At 49.4% G+C, this 20162-nt stretch overlaps 1 protein-coding gene across 1 annotated transcript in view; it reads left to right on the top strand.

Annotated features, from left to right (window-relative positions):
- TTC7A (tetratricopeptide repeat domain 7A) overlaps positions 1 to 20162 on the top strand; it is a 110738-nt gene that overhangs the window by 10402 nt on the left and 80174 nt on the right. Inside the window, exons 3-4 of the mRNA XM_007459973.1 lie at positions 9964 to 10094; positions 12584 to 12699. Coding sequence (XP_007460035.1) covers positions 9964 to 10094; positions 12584 to 12699 — 247 coding nt within the window. The remainder of the gene's footprint in view (positions 1 to 9963; positions 10095 to 12583; positions 12700 to 20162) is intronic.

Below are 20162 nucleotides of genomic sequence, written 5' to 3' on the forward strand. Positions count from 1 at the left end.
TCAGCAGGAGCAGAGAAATGCCAGCTCCGATTGTCTGATTTGATTCTCAGCCGTCTCTATTTTTGTCCACAGGCAAAAAGGGCCTGTTCGCAAAGCTGTGTCATTCCGAACGGCTGCCGGGAGTGCAGCTTGCCCCTTTCTGTAGGCCTTGCTGTGGGCCCCAACACAGGCTAATTACCCTGAAATGTTCTACCAGATATCCTAAAGCTCCAGCCTTCGTGGCCCAAGGTCTTGCCTCAAGACAAAATAGACTGCATTTCAGCTGGCATTGCTGCCGCCTTGTATCTGGAATTCCAGTTTCTTAGCTGAGAAATGGCAAAATCCTCACTCCCATACCTGACCTCAGCTCAGCCAGTCCTGCATTTCAGGAATTGTTCCTCTGACATCATGCTTCTAGGGATTGGTTTCTGTATAATCAGACTTACCGTTGTAATGACAAAAATGCAACCCCAACTAGCTGGAAAAGCAACAACCAAAAGGGGGAGGGACTGAAAATGTACGGGCCTATGTAACTAGTAAGTCGTTGGGGGCAGATAGCATCAAACATGGCTGGATCCAGGGACTCCACTTGTTGTGGTCTTTCTCAACAGCTCCAGGTTTACGTGGTCCTGCAGCCTAAACTCACAACCTCAGGAGGAGAGAAAGCCTTGGGGAAGGTTCTCATTGACCTGATTTGGTCTCATGCCCACCCTGGAACCAGTTTCAGTGACCGGCATTTAGGTGGCTGGTTTGGTGCCCGGGGAGGGATTTCCCCACTTGAATCTTGTGGACTGAGTTGGAGGAATGGTTCCTCGAAGGAAAATCAGGGTGCTGTTCCCAAAGTAGGTGAAAGGTATGGAGGACAGAACCCCAGAGCTCAGGCAGAATTGACTCTCCTCGGGTTACACCAGTAGTGACCGGGTGAGGATTTGAACTTGGCTCTCTCTGATTCTGGCTTTGGGGCTCGTCCCCGATGCCCAGGGAGTACTTGTTTGACTGACACACTGTTCCAGAGAGGGAAGTGAGTGAGACCCAGCTAGCTGTGGGGCCTTCCCATGTGAGCTAGGAGGTGAGGCTGAACTTTAGGAGGAATCAGCTGCTGATGAGTGGAAGAGGTGCCTTCCAGGTAAAGGAAAATCCAGAGGGAGGCCCCTGGGAAATGGAGGTGGCTTGTTTGGAGCGGGGTGTTGTCATACCTTTTTGGAGCGAAGAGAGGTTGTACATGGGAGGACTGGGAAATGAGGGGGCATTGAGAGCCCAGCAGGAAGGCTCAGGCTCTCCCTTTTGCTGGTGTTCCAGAACTTTGGCCTTAGGTAGCCATACCATGAGGTGTGGCCCAGCCTGTTTCCCGTAAAATCAGCTCACCTGTTGGTCAACATGCTGTCTGGGTCCATCTGGAGCAGAGCGCTCTGGACCCTAGACTAGGCAAAGCCGTTGTAGATCCAGGTGACAAACTGTCCTCTTTTCTGTTGGTTTGAGTCCTCAGGGGTAGCCCCAGCTTTGACGGACGTGCAGGATGCTTCAGGGACTGTTCTTTGGGCATCTCAAGCCTTACCAGTTCAGCCCCCAAAAGCGCCAGTGTCATTGTGCGCCTCTCAGAGGGCCGTTCTGTGGCAAACGGCCTCCTTCTCTCCTCCGGCCTGTGTTGCTTTCCTTTCTCTGGTGCTCGCTCAATGTGGTAATGATGTGGGGAATGACCCCCCCCCCCATCTCTCCAGCCGTGAGTCCTGCCCTGAGCCCTAAAGACCTAGTCGTTGCTGCCTAATTTGGGGCTTGTTGTGTCTGTGGGCCCTTTGAAGACCAGTGCTGCCCTGTGTTTCAGCCTAGCAAACTCCTTTGCCGCTTGTTCACAGCCCAGCACCAGCGAGGCCACTCTGGGCAGGCTTGCCTGCTGGCTGACTGATAGAAGACCTGCCTGGCTATGAAGGAAAATGCCCCCGGTTCACCCAAAATACTGCAGTGAGATGGTAAATTGTGAAGGTGCTGTGAAAAGTAAAAATGTAAAAACCATTAGGCAGCTGTGAGAATTATGATCTGCAAATTCTCTTCTCCTCACCCCTCAAGGTTTTTTTTTTTTCTGTTCTTTCGGCCTCTGAAACCCCCAGCTCCTCTGCTCTCACCTGGGATTTTATGGCTTTAGTAAAACTTTCAAAAATAAAAAAACACCAGGCTGCTCCTAGGGCAAGACATGGTGGGATATTGGTTTGGGGTTTTTTTTAGTCCTGGTATGGCAGGAATTAACTGTTTATTTTGGCTTCCTTCTCAAAGGGGCGTGGGCCGTCTGCCTTGTGGGAAAGCAGGTCAGCACTTTTGGTTCTGCTGCCCTGGCCCCAGACTGTGGTCCACGGAGTGAGAGGCTGGCCTCCAGATGGAGAGGAGTGAGCAGATGAGGGTGTCTTGGAAGGAGGCTGGGTGTGTTAATTGTGTGCTTACCAAGCCTTCATTGAGGTTCTGCCTGTACTGCGAGATATGGAACAAGGCAGGAGGGTAAGTGGACTCATGGAGCGAGACCACGGGGAGTTGGAGTGGTCTCCCCGCATCTTCTCCTGGCAGACCTTTCCTCCATCGTTGGAGGTCACCCCAGAGAGTAGTCGGTGGAGGTGTGGAGTATGGACAGGGTTTTGAGGGGTGTATTTGAGAAACCAGCACCGACACTAGGGCCCATCCCTGCCAGGTTAGACAGCTATAATTCAGCCATTGGATACACATGGGAAAGGCAGGCCCCCGTGCGCTGGCCAGAAGCCTGAGATGTGGGAACCCCTGGTGGGTTACTGAGGGTAAGGAAAGACGCATGGAGTCTGGGCCGAGAGAACGGACGGTGTTGAAGTCAGAAGACCTGGATCTAGTTGGCACTTTGAGCTGAGGGGTGTTGGAAGGAATATCTTCTCCCCGCATTAGATTTCTCATTTGTCATTCTAGGGAAAGGCTAAACCCTTTCCCTAGGTCATTTTGAGCATCACTTGAAACGTTTTCTGAGAGCGTACTTTCTGTTCTTTATAAGACCCATCTAATTTAATTTTCACAGCTACCCTATGAGGTGGGCATTGTTAGTGATCTTACTTTGTCTTTGGGGAAACTGAGACTAAGATCTCTCTAAACATTTTGAGGTATATCCTTCCAGTCTTTTTTCCTATAGGTTTTTATGTTTTAAGCGAAAATAAGTTGATACAATCATATATTTTATACGCTTGTTTTTTAAAGTTAATATTTTACGAAATAGTTTCTAATATACATCTACATCACTACATAAAGTAGCTTTATAGCATTTCATTGTAAGAATCTATTGTAGTTTAGCAAACTTGTCTCCTGTTATTGAACCTGTAGGTTAAATCTCTCTCTTTTTTTTTTTCCATTATAAACAATACAGCACTGGATATCCTTGAAGCTCAACTTTTGCATTTTTTGCATACATTATTTTTTTAAGGATAAATTTCTAGAAGTAGAGTTACTAGATTGAAATGTGTACACTTTTCAGAAACTTTGATACAAGGAGTCTAATTGTCTGCTTTTTTTTTTTTTCAATTGGTAAAATGTAACATAAAATTTAGCATCTTGGGCTTCCCTGGTGGCGCAGTGGTTGAGAGTCTGCCTGCCAATGCAGGGGGCACGGGTTCGTGCCCCAGTCCGGGAAGATCCCACATGCCACGGAGCGGCTGGGCCCATGAGCCATGGCCGCTGAGCCTGCGCGTCCGGAGCCTGTGCTCCGCAACGGGAGAGGCCACAACAGTGAGAGGCCTGCGTACTGCAAAAAAAAAAAAAAAAAAAAAAAAAAAAATTCTATCTTAACCATTAAGAATTTTTTTAGCTGCAGTGAAATACACATAACAAAAGTTATTATCCTAAAAATTTTTAAATGTACAGTTCAGTAGTGTTAAGTACATTCATGTTGTTGTGCAGCCAATCTCCAGAACACTTTATCTTGCAAAATTGAAACTCTGCACCCAGTAAACAGTTTTCCATTCTCCTCCCCCAGCCCCTGGCAGTCACCATGCTATCTTCTGTCTCTATGAGTTTGACTACTCTAGGTACCTCACGTGGTATCATACAGACTTTGTCTTTTGTGACTGGTTTATTTCACTTAGCGTAATGTCCTTAAGGTTCATCCATGTTGTTGCTTATGGCAGGATTTCCTTCTTTTTTAAGGCTGAATAATACTCCACTGTGTGTAAATACTACAATTTTTGAAAAAAAATAATGGTTTCTTTTTTTTTCGTTGCATTGGGTCTTAGTTGCTGCGCGTGGGCTTTCTCTAGTTGCAGCAAGCAGGGGCTACTCTTCATTGTGGTGAGCAGGCTTCTCATTGTGGTGGCTTCTCGTTGTGGAGCACAGGCTCTAGGCATGCGGGCTCAGTAGCTGCGGCTCGCGGGCTCTAGAGCGCAGGCTCAGTAGTTGTGGCGCACAGGCTTAGTTGCTCCGCGGCATGTGGGATCTTCCCGGACCAGGGAATTGAACCCATGTCCCCTGCATTGGCAGGCGGATTCTTAACCACTGTGCCACGAGGGAAGTCTTATCCTACATTTTCTTTATTTATCCATCAGTGGACACTTGGGTTGCTTCTACCTTTTTGCTGCTGTGAATAATGCTGCTGTGATCACGGGTGTGGTACACGTATCTCTTCTAGACCCTCTTTTCAATTCTTTTGCATATATACCCAGAAGTAGAGTTGTTGGATCATATGGTAATTCTGGTTTTAATCTTCTGAGGAATGGCCAGACTGTTTTCCACAGCAGCTATACCATTTTATATTCCCACAGTTGCCCGCTTTTGAGTGTGATTTATGAGGGTTCTTCCCAACCTGGCCTTGAGGCTTCCTCCCTGAAGGCTGAAGCAATGACTTGCATTTCTTCCTCCCCCCCCCCATCCTCCACCCCCGCAGGCCTACGCCTCTCGGGTGCCCTGTGCTTTTGGACCAGCTGGGTAGGCGGGAGGGCGGCGGTCCACCCATCTGGAAAGTTCCATTACAGGGGAGGCATCGTGCTCTCCATCTCCGCATCCAGTGCCCAGGGCTCCAAGGGCGGGGCTTCTTGGAAGGGCTGCTGTTTGGGATGTGATGAGTCACTGAGACCCATGAGGCCCGGACCAGCCTGGGTGTTGAGCTATGCCAGGGTCAGTTTGCCTCCAAACCGAAAGTTCAAAATTAATGAAAAAACAAGCGCTCCTCTTGAAAGGGGACCTCCCCTAGCTCGGACGACTGGGTGTTTTCACATAAAGGCCCCTCTGCCAGTGGGAATCAGGAGGCAGTGCCCGTGCTTCCTGAGAGCCTCTGGCTTCCTGCCTGCTCAACAGGGCTGGGATCCACTGGGATCCTTTGGGGGCGGGCTCAGAAGCAGCCCGTCTTCATCTTGGACCCAGTGTTGTGGTCTGGCCACTTGTGCAGAAACACACAGGGCAGAGGATGAAGGAACCCGAGGGTTGGAATCCCCGGTAGCTTTCCCATCAGATGTTTGTGACAGGAAAATGGCCCGTCATATGACTCAAAGAGCAAATGTAAGGCAAAGAAGCCTCTTTTTTTTTTTTTTTTTTTTTAAATAAATTTATTTACTTTTGGCTGCTACTCTTTGTTGCAGTGCATGGGCTTCTCATTGCAGTGGCTTATCTTGTTGCAGAGCACAGGCTCTAGGCGCACAGGCTTCAGTAGTTGTGGCACGTGGGCTTCAGTAATTGTGGCTCGTGGGCTCTAGAGCACAGGCTCAGTAGTTACGGCGCATAGGTTTAGTTGCTCTGCGGCACGTAGGATCTTCCCGGACCAGAGCTCGAACCCATGTCCCCTGCATTGGCAGGCGGACAAAGAAGCCTCTTTTTATGGGCAGAACTGGGGTGACTGGACTGTGACCCTCAGTAGGAAGAGCTGTTGCCAGCTCCAGGAAGCTTTTTGGTCTGCTATATGTTAGAATTCTTTTCACAGACCACTACCTCAGTGACTGTAGCCCCTTTACTTTGATCTTCATTAGTTCTCTGGAATCATAATTGCTTCCTTTCAAAAAGGAATGTATTTATTATTTTTAGATATATTTTTACACAGTACATAGATCTTAAGTGTGTAATTTGATGAGTTTGTCAAGTATAGATACCCATGTAACCAACACCACAATAAAGACAAAGAACATTTCCATCACCCCAGAAAATTCCCTCAGGTCCTTTGCCAATTGATCCCCTCCCCAAACCCACCCCAGGCAATGACTGGTTGGTTTCTGTTAATATAGATTATCATTTTGCCCTTGTTTTGAATGTCATATAACTGAAATCATATGGCCTGTACTTTTCGATATGTAGCTGCTTCTGCACAATATAAGTTCTGAGAGATTCACCCGTGTTGTATGTATCAAGAGTGTGTCCTTTTCTTTATTTCTGAATAGTATTCCATTGTATAAATATGCCACGGTTTATGAATTCCGCAAGAACCATTTTTTAGATGGAGCGGGAGAAACGCCGCCGGCCTCTACACTCGGCATGAGCGAATGTGTGTGTTCGTCTGTGTGTCCATCCACTCACTAAGCACCAGGCCTTGCTCTCGCTGGGTACAAAGATCAACCAGAAATGGGCAGAGAGGATGGTCACAACGTAGGGGAAAGGCATACGCAGAGGAGGCGCAGCTAAAACATGCTGCTGGCTCTGAAGGCGGGAGACTTAAGAAGCCTTCGGAGAAGAGGTGGTGTGCTGTGAGCTTTCAAGGAGGATGGGGTTTAGAATTCTCAGAGGAGCCTGGTGGAGAGGCCCCTGCTGGGAGCAGAAGGAACACATGGAGCACGGGGAATGTGGCGGCCCCACAGACTGCTGAATTCACTGCTTTGCCGTGGCTAGCCCACCGGAGGCTTGGGACTGGCAGCCTGAACCTGGTCCATCCCAGTTCTGGGCCCAGAGGTGGCGCAGGAGGGAACCCAGACAGCAGCACATCTCGCGGCGTGGGGGTGGGGGGGAGAGCACAAGGATGTTAAAACAGACCCTCTCTGTGTCTTCTGGAGTTGGCTCTGCCCTCCTGCCTTTTCCACTTGGCTTCCAGGCCAGGCCCTGAACAGTTTCTATGTCCCACTGTCCTGTAGGGTACACGGGGGCCATGGGTCTGGAGAGGAGTGGCTGGGCCAGCGCCGGCAGTGAGCAGAGGGGACCAGCCTTCCCCTGCCTTCTTGCCACGTCTTCTCCAGTGCGCCCTCTGTTCCTCTTCCCGCTTAGTCCTTTCCTGGTCGTGAGTCATTTGGCAGGAGGCACGTTGACACTTGGTGACCCGGGTAACTGAGTCTTTGTGTTGAGCAAGGGCCTTCACGGTCTATGTCCACCTTTCCCCAGGCCGAGGCATCCCGACCTTCGGACCCATTCACACGCCAGTCTGGCAGAGGGCAGGGTCACTGAAACCATAGGAGTTGGGAATCTAGCCAAGAACAGCAGTATTTCTTTGCCTTGTGTTTGTAGAGTACTTTGTACTTTCTCAGACACCATCAGGCTTGTCATTTCTTCAACCAGCCAGTGCTTGCTGAGTGCCTACTGTGTGCCAGGTTATAGAAAGGTAATGTGTTAAGGTTGATGCTTTTAAGGAGCCTATAGTCTGGCCGAGCAAACATGTGAACAAATAAGTCTAACAAGATGGTGGGGCAGTAATACGTAAAGTGTAGATCAGGGCCCAAGGAGAGAATGGTTGGTTACACCAGGGTGTATCGGGGGGGCTCCATAGAGGAGGGGGTACTCAGTGGCAGAAGGTGAGCTGTAACTTTGGGTGGCCTCTGGGGGGTGGGGTGGAGGGTGCATTCCAGGCAAGAGGAGCAACCTGAGCACAGTGGGAGCAGGAGGCTGGGTGTGGATGCAGCGGGCATGGTGTCACAGTCAGCTCAGGCTGCTAGAACAAAGCACCACAGATTGGGTGGCTTATACCCAACAGACACTTATTTCTCACAGTCCTGGAGGCTGGGAGTCTGAGATCAAGGCACCAGCATGGTCAGGTTCTGGTGAGAGGCCTCTTCCAGGTTGCAGGCTGCCTACTTCTTGCTGTGTACTCACATGATGGAAGGAGCTCTCTGGGGTCTCTTTTATAAGGACACCAATCCCTATCATGAGGGCTCCACCCTCAGGACATAATCACCTCCCCAAGGCCCCGCCTCTTCATACCATCACCTTGGGCATTAGGTTTTCAACATATGACTTTATGACTTTCAAGGGGACACAAACATTTGATGTATAACATGATGAGAGACAAGGCTGGGGAGGTGACAGGGATGGATCTTGGAGGGCATGGTATGGAATGTCAGGAGTTTGGGCCTCACCCTGTAGCAATGGGGACCCCAGTGGAGGGTTTTAAGCAGTGGAGTTTTAGAAGGATCACCCTGGGATCCTTGAGCAGGATGGATGAGAGTGAGACTGGAGGCAGGGAGGCCAGCTAGGAGGCCAAGGTGGTCATCCACTCAAGAGATAAAGCCTAAAGTAAGGAGATAAGAGAAGGGGAGGGGAGGGGAGGCTTGAAATGTTAAGGGCTTGGTCATCAGTTGGATATTGGGGTCAAAGGGCAGGAGAGAGTTGAGGATTCTCTTCTTGGGCCTTCCTTCAGTCACTTGATCTTGAGCACCTACTACATATAAAGTACTGTGTGGGCACAAAGGTAAGAAAGATCTGGGTTCTGCCCACCGAGAACTGCAGGCTAGGACAGTGCTCTCTAGTCAGGACTGTGAGTTGCACGTGACAGCAACACAATTTAAGTGGACTTTGACCCCACCCCTCCCTGAGAAAATGGGGGAAGGGGTTTATTGGTGCATATACTGGAAAGTTTCAGGGGGTAGTCCTTCAGGCAAGTGTTCAAACAGTGTCTTTAGGAATCTGCCCGTTTCCATCAAGTCTCATCTCTGTTCTGTGTAGATTTCGTTTGTTTTTTTTTCATGACTGAGTTTATTCAAGCTTTTTCCTGTCTCAAAAAAAAAAAAAAAAAAAAGCAAAAGACCAAAAACCCAGACATAAATATAGTTGTTTCCCTTTACAGCTTTCCCTTCTTGGTTTCTTATAGTTTTTGTTTTTTGTTTTTGTTTTTGTTTTTGCTTTAGAGTTATGCTTTTATATTTAAAAAATTTTAAATTTTGGTAAAAAACATAAAATCTACCACCTTAACCATTTTCAAGTGTACAATCATGTTAATGACATTCACGTTATGTAGCTTCATTTTAAGCTGCCTCTTAGCAGCTTAACAAGCCCAGTGGAAGGGGTAAGAATTCTGGGATTGGGTCTTCTCGGCACAAACCAGGCCACGTGCACACCCTTGGCCAATCACTGTGGCCCGGATGATAAGTCAGCCTGGATCACGTGCCTGCCTTTGAGGTGGGGCGGGGTCTTCGCCCTCTGAGCCACAGGGGCTGAGCGAGACTGCACAAATAGGTGCTCAAAGGGAGAGAGAGGTGCTGCTGTGGAAAGACTAGGAAATGGATGCCAGGGACGCAAAAACAGAAAATTCCACTGCAGGTGCATAGGACCCAAGCGCCTGACTTAGGTGAGGTAGAAACTGTTTGGTTCCGAGGGAGGGGTGCGTATAAATGCTGTGTAGTCAAGTCATCTACCACGTGCTAGGGACTGTGGCAGCCCAAACAGGCTCATTTTGCCCCCATTGAACTACTGGGGGAGAGAAGAGCTAGATGTAAATAACCACTCCGTGATGTAAACATGGTGAGTGCCTGGGGAGGGGTCTCTTCTAGCAGCTGGGAGGGGAGGGGTCAGGATTGCTTCCAGCAGGCACTGCCTGGAAGGCCAGGCAGGAGTTGGGCATGGGGGTGCCACCAGTGTGGTTCCCCACGTGGAGCGTGGGTGCCTGCTGTCTGTACACCGCTTGATCCCAGCCGCTGCTAATACCATCCTTGCTTTAGCCTCCTCCTTCCCCTCCCAGGACCTCTGCCTCCCACTGGCTGCTCCAGAGTCTCCTCGGATGAGCCCACCCTGGGCCCCTGGGAGGGGCCTGGAGTTGGGCCCCCCCTCCCCCGCCAAGCAGGGCAGGTCCGAGGTGCTCCCCTCGTCCCGCAGGCCTCTCCCTGGAACGCCTCCCCAACTCCATCGCTTCCCGCCACCGCCTGACCGAGAGGGAGGAGGAAGTGATCACCTGTTTCGAGAGGGCCTCCTGGATCGCTCAGGTGTTCCTGCAGGAATTGGAGAAGGTGAGCTGGAAATAATAGCCCCATTGGTCATCACTGCCCTCTATTGAGCACCTGTATCTATGCAACCCCCCCCACCCCACTAAAACCGTAGGTCCTGCTTGTACAAATTAGAAAAGAGGACCCCCCCCCACCTGCCCTAAAGATGCTCTGCTTTATCCATTGGAAAACTCGTTATAGTATCCTGATTCTGTAAGCATGAGACTCTACTGCCAGAAAAGAGTTTTAATAAACACAAGAGTCCACGCCACCTGCGAGCGGCTGGGAACCTCCTTGGTTGAGCTCAGCTTGTACGACCAAAAACGTGACAGCCCTGCTGTGTTCGTTAACTTGTTTACCCCTCACAGCAGCTCTCTGAAGTAGGTATTACATTCATCCCTGTTTAATACATGAGGTTTAGAGAGATTAAGCCATTTGCCCACTACTCTTCCCTTGGAAGGGTACAGTCAGGCCGGTCCATGTAGGCACTCTTCCCAGCTCTCAGGTGCTCCGGAAGCTCGCTACTGGACCCTTTAGCGGGGAGGAGGACGATTCTTAAAGCCTTGCAGAGGCTGGCAGAGCTGGCCACAGGGGTCTGGAAATTCTCAGGCCTACTTATCTCCCTGCTTGTGCTTTGGGGGGCCTGAACGAACTCTCAGCAGGACAGCAGTTCCAGGTGTTAGCAGCATACTGTGATGTTACCCCAGTTCTTCCCTTCTGGGGACTCCTGGTTTAATGCGGGGGTACAGGCAGCCATATTCAACAAAGATACTTAGAGTTACTGCATCCCTGTTTTCATGTCAGGCAGTACTTTGAGTACTTTACTCAAAGTTGTTCTCTAATTTAACCTTCGAATAGTAACCAACTGCAACGGGTTACGATTGTTATTCCCATTGTGTAGGTGGGGAAACTCAGGTGTGGAGAGTTAAATAGCTTCCCGGAGCTCAGACAGTTCATAAGTGGCGTTGGCAGGGCTTGGACCCTGTATGACTTGTGACTTTGGGGTGGTGCTTAAGCCTTCTGTTTAGTAGACGTTTAGTAGATGCTCGATGGCAGGCTTGGCAGAGGAGATTTAGGATTGGCATCCAGACAGAGGAGGTGGGCACGATCTGAGAGACTCAGCACTCAAGAGATATTTGAACCTCACCTACTTTGGCAAATGCGAAAATGTAAACCCAGCACCTGTTTGTGACGGACCTTTTTGGAGGCGTCCTCCTCATGCCAGGTCAGCTCCCATGGAGCAGGATTCTCAGCCTCAGGACTTCTGACGTTTGAGGCCAGATAATTCTGCTGCCCTGTGTAGAAGGTCCAGCAGCACTCCCAGCCTCTACCTGTGGGCTGCCAGCAGCCAGCCCCCCTCCAACTGTGACAACCAAAAGTGTCTCCAGATATTGCCAAATGTCTCAGGGGCAACATTGCCCCCCTGTTGAGAGTCACCGTCCTAGAATCCCTCTGCTTGGTTGTCCTTCAGCGGGAAAGAAGTGATTGGTGGCTCAGCGGAAACAGGACTCGAGTGTACTCCCTGGCAGAGGTCCACGTGGAGACTTGAGTTGACCTCTGCCAAGGTCACATGCAGTGTTTCAGGAGCTCTTTGTGTTTGAATTACATATAGTTTGGAGGAAGCTTTCATGAAAAATTGAAAGTCACCCATTCAGTCAGAAGCCTGGGTTTTGGACTCTTAAAAGGGGATTAAGGTGATGAGCTGGAATGATGTCCAGGGCTGGAATCAGTGCCCCAGGGGCACTGGGTGGACAAATGAGCCCCAAGAGCTGGTTATCTCAGGTCGAGGGAGGGCAGCCCATAGAACCCTGTGCACCCGGTGCACTGCAAAGCTGGATGTCCCTCCTAAGACCCAGCGCCAACGTCTGAGGAACTAAGAATCTCTCTAAAACTATTTCAGTTTCTGAAAGATAGGTGGATCCCCTCATATCAGAGAGAGAGGTGGCATAGTGAAGGCAGGCCCATCTCGGTGGAGCTGGGTGACCCTCTCAGAGCTGAGGTTTAAACGACAGCTCAGTTAGTAATGATTGTTCTCAGCTTTCCCACGAACCAGGGGTCAGCTGTTAGGCTGTTCTGAGGTTACTTGGTTATGTGACAGGGACAGTGCAATGTCCGGCGTCTGGTAGGCGCTCAAGTATTGAAAGGATGCACCAATAAGTAGTAGAAAGAGCCTGGAATGTGTAGCTGGCCAGACTTGAGTTTGAGGTCCAGGCCCAGGCCAGCTTTGTGTCCTCGGGCACTTTCTGAGCCTCAATTTCCTCATCTGTAAGGTGCAGAGAAAACCAGCCTTGTAGGGCTGTTACGGGCATGCAGCATTTGCACAGGGAGAGTGCTTTAGACCTATTTTGAATTCAAGCAAGTTAGGTTCAGTTTGGTCCGCGTATTGCCCTACGTGCCCCTAAGGTGGCTAGGGGCTTGGGTGGCGATGGGGCCGCCACCTCTGCCTGGGCTGACCCTGGCCTCTCGGCCTCGGAACTTAGAGACAGCGGCTCTCTCTGTGTTCCCCTTCCCAGATCACAAGTAACAGCACATCCCGGCACCTGAAAGGATCTCACCCGGTCGACTACGAGCTCACCTACTTCCTGGAAGCAGCGCTCCAGAGCGCTTATGTGACAAACCTGAGGAAGGGGTAGGTCGCTGGCAGCTGAGCAGGACCCGGACATTTGCTTTCAGGCCTGGGAGCTGCTGACATTGGTCAGGCCTCCCTCTTCTCTGGGCTGTGTGTGCGCGGGCCCCCTGGAGAGACGATGGGGGCTGGCGTGTTCCTGTCTTGTCAGACTGAGCTTGCCCAGGCCCTGGGGGGAAGGGCCGAGCTTCAGGAAGCTGCTGAAGCAATAAAGCCTGCACATGTTGGGGGTGGTCATCTTTAGAAGGGGGAGTTCTGGGAGCCCGATGATGGTGTGGGGAGAGTGAAGGACCGTGAGCTGGGCGGTCTGGAGGTGGTCACTGTCGCCTGAAGTGTCAGCTAAAGTCATTGTGCTTCTCTGAGCCTCATTCTCCCCAAAATTTAATGGAAAAGGTGATTCCTGATTATTCCAACTTTCAAGGGGCTGTGAGATCCGAGGGGAAGTGTGGTGAAAGTAAAGGCCTGGCATCATTTTGGGGGTGGCACTGCCCTGCCGGTGAGGTGGCAGGAAGCTCGTTTTCCTGTGCATTGACTGGAGGGTCCTGGGACCCAAGAACATGGTGCCCAGAACCCCTTTCTTAGCCTTTTGCTCCTTGGGGTTAAGCAAGGCACCCTCCCTCTGTGAAGAGTCTGGTGGATGCTTCCATCTGGGTGGGAGGGGCTGGTGGTGTTTCGTGGGTGCGTTGGGTGGTGGTGGAGATGGAGGGAGAAGCGGCAGGACCAGGAGGGCGTGTTGCTGGCCACCGTGGCTCTCCGGCGGTTCTGCAGGGCTGAATGCCTCCACCAGGCTGGAGACTGGTAGGTGGGGGCCTGGGTTTCCCGTGCCTCATCAGCTCCCTCCTCAGCATCATTACTACCCTCTGCAGACACTGTGGGCTGGGGCCTTGAGGACATCCGGGCAAGCGGAGGGACTCACGTGTGCCGAGTGCAGCCAGTCACCGTGGAGGCTGGGCACACGTCTCGTCCCTCCCGAGCCTCCCAGGTGGAGGTGGGCCAGCCACACAGGTGTTCCCTCCTCCCCACAGGTGAGGAAATGAGGGTCAGGATCAGAGAGCTTTCTTTGCTTTGACTGGCTAGAGTCCTTTGAAGGCCCTATTTTGTTTTTTTTTTATTTTGGTATGATTTATTTTGTTAAATTTCACTTTATTCATCCTTTTCATTTAACATTTTTTGGAATAGATGATTCTTGCACAGGATACCAAATTAAAAAGGTACAGAAGACTAGACAATAAAACGTTTCCCTTCCATCTCCATCCCCTGCCTCCTGGCTCCTCTGTAGGCAGTGTTCCTAGGCTCCTGTATCATTCCATGATAGTTAGCAGCATACACAAGCAATTGTACGCACATATTATTTTCTTCCTTTTTTAAATGCACATTCTCCCCTTTGCCTTTTTTCATTCAAAATATATCTCTTGGAGATGGTTCCACATCAGAGCTGCCTTTTCTTTGCATCGCTGCATAGTGTTTGTAGTATCATACAGTACAGATCTCCTACAATTTGTTTACTCAGTTCCCAACCGAGGAACAGATAGGTCACTTCCAGACTTGGGCTCTTTTCAGCGTATGCTAGAGTCGAGAACAGAACCGTACCTATGCATTGTTTCAGTGGGAATCTGTCTGTAGGGTGGATTCCGAGACAGGAAAGTTCTGGGTCAAAAGGTAGAACGCTGGTCATTTGGGTAGAGGTTGCCAACTTGGACCTCATAGAGGTTGTTTCAGTTTCTGTGCCACCAAGATGTGGGAGAGAGGCTGCTTCGTAAGCCCTCAAAACACAGTGCAAGCTTTTTTTTTTTAAGTTTTTATTGAAATATAACTGATCTACAGTGTTGTGTTAGTTTCAGGTATACAGCAAAGTGATTCAGTCATACATGTATGTGTATGTGTGTGTGTGTGTGTGTGTATATATATATATATATGTCCTTTCTTAGATTCTTTTCCATTATAGGTTATTACGAGATATTGAGTGTAGTTCCCTGTGTTATACAGTAGGTCCTTGTTGTTTAGCTATTTTATATATAGTAGCGTGTATCTGCTAATTCCAAACTCCTGGTTTATCCCTGCCCCACCTTCCCCCTTTGGTAACCATAAGTTTGTTTTCTATGTCTGTGAGTCTATTTCTGTTTTATAAATAATTCCTTTGTATCATTTTTTTTAGATTCCACATATAAATGATATCATATGATATTTGTCTTTGACTTACTTCACTTAATATGATAATCTCTAGGTCCATCCATGTTGCTGCAAATGGCATTATTTCATTCTTTTTATGGCTGAATAGTATTCCACTGTGTATATATGCCACATCTTCTTTATCCATTCATCTGTTGTTGGACATTTAGGTGGTTTCCACATCTTGGCTATTGTAAATAGTGCTGCAATGATATTGGGGTGCATGTATCTGTCTGCATTATAGTTTTCTCCAGACACATGCCCAGGAGTGGAATCACTGGATCATATGGTAACTCTATTTTCAGTTTTTTAAAGAACTTTCATACTGTTCTCCATAGTGGCTGTACCAGTTTACATTCCTTCCAACAGTGTAGGAGGATTAGTGCAAGCTTTTTGATGTTTTATTAGGCGTGATTGGTGAAATATGCTATCTCAGCATCATTATTGTTGGTGAGGGAGATATTTATTCACTTTTCCATTGTTGGTACTTGGAAGGTAATTACTTCTTTTGTTTTTTAAAATAATTTCTGTTGAAGTATATTTGATTTATAGTGTTGGCAGTTTCAGGTGTACAGGAAAGTGATTCAGTTATATATATATGTATATATGTATACGTACATATATATATACGTACATACATATGTATATATATATATATATATATATATATATATATCCTTTTTCAGATTCTTTTCCATTATAGGTTATTACAAGTGATTGGGTATATAGGTCCCTGTGCTATACAGTAGGTCCTTATTGGTACAGCGTCATTTTAAATTTGCACTTTTCTTAGGAGTGAGGTTCATTAGATTTTTATGTTTTAATTGTTTGCACCTTTAAAAATGCATAATTTATTTTAAAAATCTTAATTGAAGTATAGTTGATTTACAATGTTTTAGTTTCAGGTGTACAGCAAAGTGATTCAGATATATGTATATATATGTATAATTCTTTTTCAGATTCTTTTCCCCTTATAGGTTAATACAAAATATTGAGTATAGTTTCCCGTGCTATACAGTAGGTCCTTGTTGGTTATCTATTTTATATATAGTAGTGTGTATATTTTAGTCCCAAACTCCTAATTTATCCCTCCCTCCCCAAAATGCATAATTCATTGATCCATCCCTCCCTCCTAGTTTATGTAAGTAATATAATTATAATGTTTATGGTGGAAAACTTGGAAAATACATAAAAATATAAAACGGGCAAATTTAAAAATCACATATTCAATCTTTAGGTCAGGGACTGGCAGATGATGACCTTCTGGCCAGTAACCTGCTTTTGTGAAGTTTTTTGGAACACAGCTTGCCTGTTGGTTTAGGTATCTTCTATATCTATGGCTGCTTTAGAGCAACAGCTGCAGAGTTATATGACTCCAAGTCTAAAATGTTTACTGTCTGGCTCTTTACAGAAAACAATTTGCTGGCCCCGTATTCTAGGTAATCACTATTAACATTTTTTTAAATAAATTTATTTATTTTTTATTTTGGGCTGCATTGGGTCTTTGTTGCTGCACGCAGGCTTTCTCTAGTTGGCGCTGAGCGGGGGCTGCTCTTCGTTGTGGTGCACAGGCTTCTCATAGCAGTGGCTTCTCTTGTTGCTGAGCACGGGTTCTAGGCGCGCGGGCTTCAGTAGTTGTGGCACGCGGACTCAGTATTTGTGGCTCGCGGGCTCTAGAGCGCAGGCTCAGTAGTTGTGCCGCACGGGCTTAGTTGCTCCGTGGCATGTGGGATCCTCCCAGACCGGGGCTTGAACCCATGTCTCCTGCGTTGGCAGGTGGATTCTTAACCACTGAGCCACCAGGGAAGCCCCCCACTATTAACATTTTGATGTATGTCTTTTCACATTTTTTTTTTAATTTTATTTATTTATTTATTTTTGGCTGTGTTGGGTTTTCGTTGCTGTGCATGGGCTTTCTCTAGTTACAGTGAGCGGGGGCTACTCTTCGTTGCAGTGCGCGGGCTTCTCATTGCCGTGGCTTTTCTGGTTGCGGAGCACGGGCTCTAGGCGCACAGGCTTCAGTAGTTGTGGCACACGGGCTCAGTAGTTGTGGCTCACGGGCTCTAGAGCGCAGGCTCAGTAGTTGTGGCACACGGGCTCAGTAGTTGTGGCTCACGGGCTCTAGAGCGCAGGCTCAGTAGTTGTGGCACACGGGCTCAGTAGTTGTGGCTCACGGGCTCTAGAGCGCAGGCTCAGTAGTTGTGGCACACGGGCTCAGTAGTTGTGGCTCACGGGCTCTAGAGCGCAGGCTCAGTAGTTGTGGCACACGGGCTTAGTTGCTCCGCAGCATGTGGGATCTTCCGGGCCAGGGCTCTATCCCGTGTCCCCTGCATTGACAGGCGGATTCTTAACCACTGCGCCACCAGGGAAGCCCTCACATCTTTCTATGTACAAATAATGCGGGGATATTTTTTTCTTTTCTTTTTTAAACAACAACAAATAGTATCTTACAGTGCTGCTGCTTTGTAGCCTGCTTTTTCCACTCAGGGCTTGGTTTGGAGCCTCTTTTGGGTTCCTGCTAAATGAAGTTGCTCCCTGTGGCATCAGGGGAAGGTGCCAAGCCCACACCTGCAGCTGGGCTTAGGGCTTGGTGGGCTGTGTGGCTGGGACAGTCATCCTTGAGCTGGGCCCCCGAGGGAGGGGAGATTCCCGGAGACAGGAGGAGTCTGGGTGGGGCAGAAAAGGTAGGATGAGGCTGAGGATTCCAGGATGGGGAACTTGGGAGGGTCCAAGGTCAAATACACTTGGGAAACAGTGGGTTAAAGACTTCTCAGACCCTTTAGAACAGGAATTCCGAGGGGCATCGTTGCCAGATAGTAAATTTTCAGGAGGAGGCAAAGACATGTAAAGTTTTCAGTTTCGTTTGACATGGAGCCCTTGTTTGGTGTGGGTCTCTGGGGACCACTGTTTAGGAACCAGCATTCTGGGACTCCAAGGGGAACAGCTGGACTGAAACGCAGTTTCTGGCCCAGGCAGCTTTTCCATCCAGCAGGCATCCCTGTCCCATCAGAGCTACATCCCATTCGGGGTGTTGGAAGCCTCCCGAGCTTCAGCCCTCAATGCCTGGAAGAGAAGGAAGTGGAGTCCTTGCCCAGAATGCAGAGCAGGCCATGGTGAGGCCACTCCCAGGAAGCAGCGGTGGTTGAGATGGCTGGGGTGTGGGCGTGGGCCTGGGGGGAGGCAGTCCTGCCCCAGCTGGACCCCGGCCTGGAGGAGGCCTGTGTGCTCCTTCTCTCTCACCACCCTGCCCTCGTGTTAGAGGAGGCGGGGTGCCGCACGAATCCTGTCCTCCAGATGGTAAGAGCAGGGAGAAGGCCCCTGCCGGGAAACAGGCTCTCTCCCTGCTCTCTCCTCATACGTGAACACCCACCTGATTCGTCACAGCTGCTTAGAAAATCTAAGGCAGTATTATCATTTGTTTGTGTTATTATTTTTTTGAGGCAGTCCACAGCTGGATGGGCTGCTGCCTCAAGCTTAAAGTTTACACTTAAAAAAATTTCTCAAGTGCTAGGCCAGGGAGGCAGTGGTGTCCCGTTTGGGACATGAGAGTCGGGAGACCCAGAGAGCCAAGGTGGTTTACCTCCCAAGGGTGGGACTGGCCTGGGAGCCCCGGGTGCTTCCGACCAACCACCCCGTGGCCCGGGAGGTGGAGCTGCGGGGGAGTCACCAGGACACACACGCTGCCTCTGCTCTAGCTCCACCGTGGCTTGTTTGTTCCTATTCAGTTACTGAATTTCAGTTTCAGTGAAATGGTGGCCTAGCAGGCTGGTTCCTGTTTGTACTTCCCAGGCAGCTGCCACCCAGCTGCTTCTCTTTAGCTGGAGACTGTTGTCACCCTGTTTTTGCAAATAAAGTTTTATTGGCACATAACCACACCTATTCATTTACATACTGTCTCACCCTCAGGGCTGAGAAGTTGGGATTGAGATCAGGTGGCTAATCCTGAAATATTTACTCCCTGATCCTTTAAAGAAAAGAGTTTGCTGATGCCTGCTCTCTGTTTAAGAAGTTCTCCCTCCCAAGGCCTCTTGCAGAAGAGGTGCTCTTCTTCCATATGGGAGTCCCGTGGAGTAGATTTTGTGGGGAGGGGACAGTTCTAATTTTAGTGTTCTGTGTCCTTCATTCATTCAACAAATATTTGTTATACTAATACGTGCCACCTATTAAGAGCTGAGTTTGTGCCAGGCACTTAAGTGCTTTGCTGGCATGTGTCTTTAGTCTTTCCAGGAGCCCTCTGAGGTAGGCGCTGTTGTTAGCACCCCCATTTTACAGATGGGAAAACTGAGGCACAGAGAACATAAGTGACTTGTCCTGGACAGAGCCAGCGTTGTGTGTGCCGGGACTGTCTGACACCATTAACCACCAGTCTACACTGCCCACAGCAGAAACCTAGCAATTAAGACCCTGCTACCGCCCCTGAGGTGCTCATAGCCTAGCGTTTGTTTCCCCGAGTCTGCCTCTACTTGGTATGCGTGGTCCCAGCTTCTGGTTTGAAGAGTTGGTGGGCATCAGGGCAGGGCCGGGGAGTGGAGGCCACTCAATGATCCTGAGCGAGTTCCTCCTCTACTCCCCACCCCCACCTCTAATGGGGGGGTGTCTGTTTGTCCTGTATCCCAGGGTGTGAGGGTCCAAGAGGAGGGAGGGAACGAAAAGACACTGGAGTATGGAATTCAGAGCCCTATAAACTCCCTCTCCACTGAGGTCCCCCCACCTCCACCCCTCAGGGCTGCCTGTTCCCTTCCCCACACCAGCTTCTCTGCAGATATGATGAGGTCAAGGTGAGCATCCAGGACAGTCAGGGGGGAAAGAGAGAGAGAGAGAGACCAGCAGTTATCAAGCACATGCTGTGTGCTAGGCTGGGCCACATGCTCTGTGTACAACACTCTGTGAAGGAGGTCATGTGACCCCAGCCCACTAGTGAGGGGCTGGGGCTCAGAGAAGGTTGAGTCACTTGCCCGACCTCACCCACTGGGATTCCAGCTTTAGATCTGAGCGGCCTGGAAACCCATGCCATTTCCAATTTTGGGGGTGTCAAAGGGCAGCCTGGGCACCTGTGGGGTGTGTGGAAGGACAGGGCCCCGGTGATGGGGCTGATCCTTCATGTGCTGAGTTATGACTCTCCTTCTTTCTCTGGGACCCTGAGTCACATTCTCAGAGAGTGGGCCTGCTTCCTGCCCTGTCTTTGTTCTGCACACTCCGGGCGTGCGTGCGTGCGTGTGTGGGTGGGTGTGGGGGTTGTGGGCAGAGCTCTGTGTGTGTGTGTGTGTGTGTGTGTGTGTGTGTGTGTCGGTTGTGGG

Source organism: Lipotes vexillifer, unplaced genomic scaffold, assembly GCF_000442215.2.
Source record: "Lipotes vexillifer unplaced genomic scaffold, Lipotes_vexillifer_v1.1 scaffold666, whole genome shotgun sequence".
In the NCBI taxonomy this organism is placed as follows: Eukaryota; Metazoa; Chordata; class Mammalia; order Artiodactyla; family Lipotidae; genus Lipotes; species Lipotes vexillifer.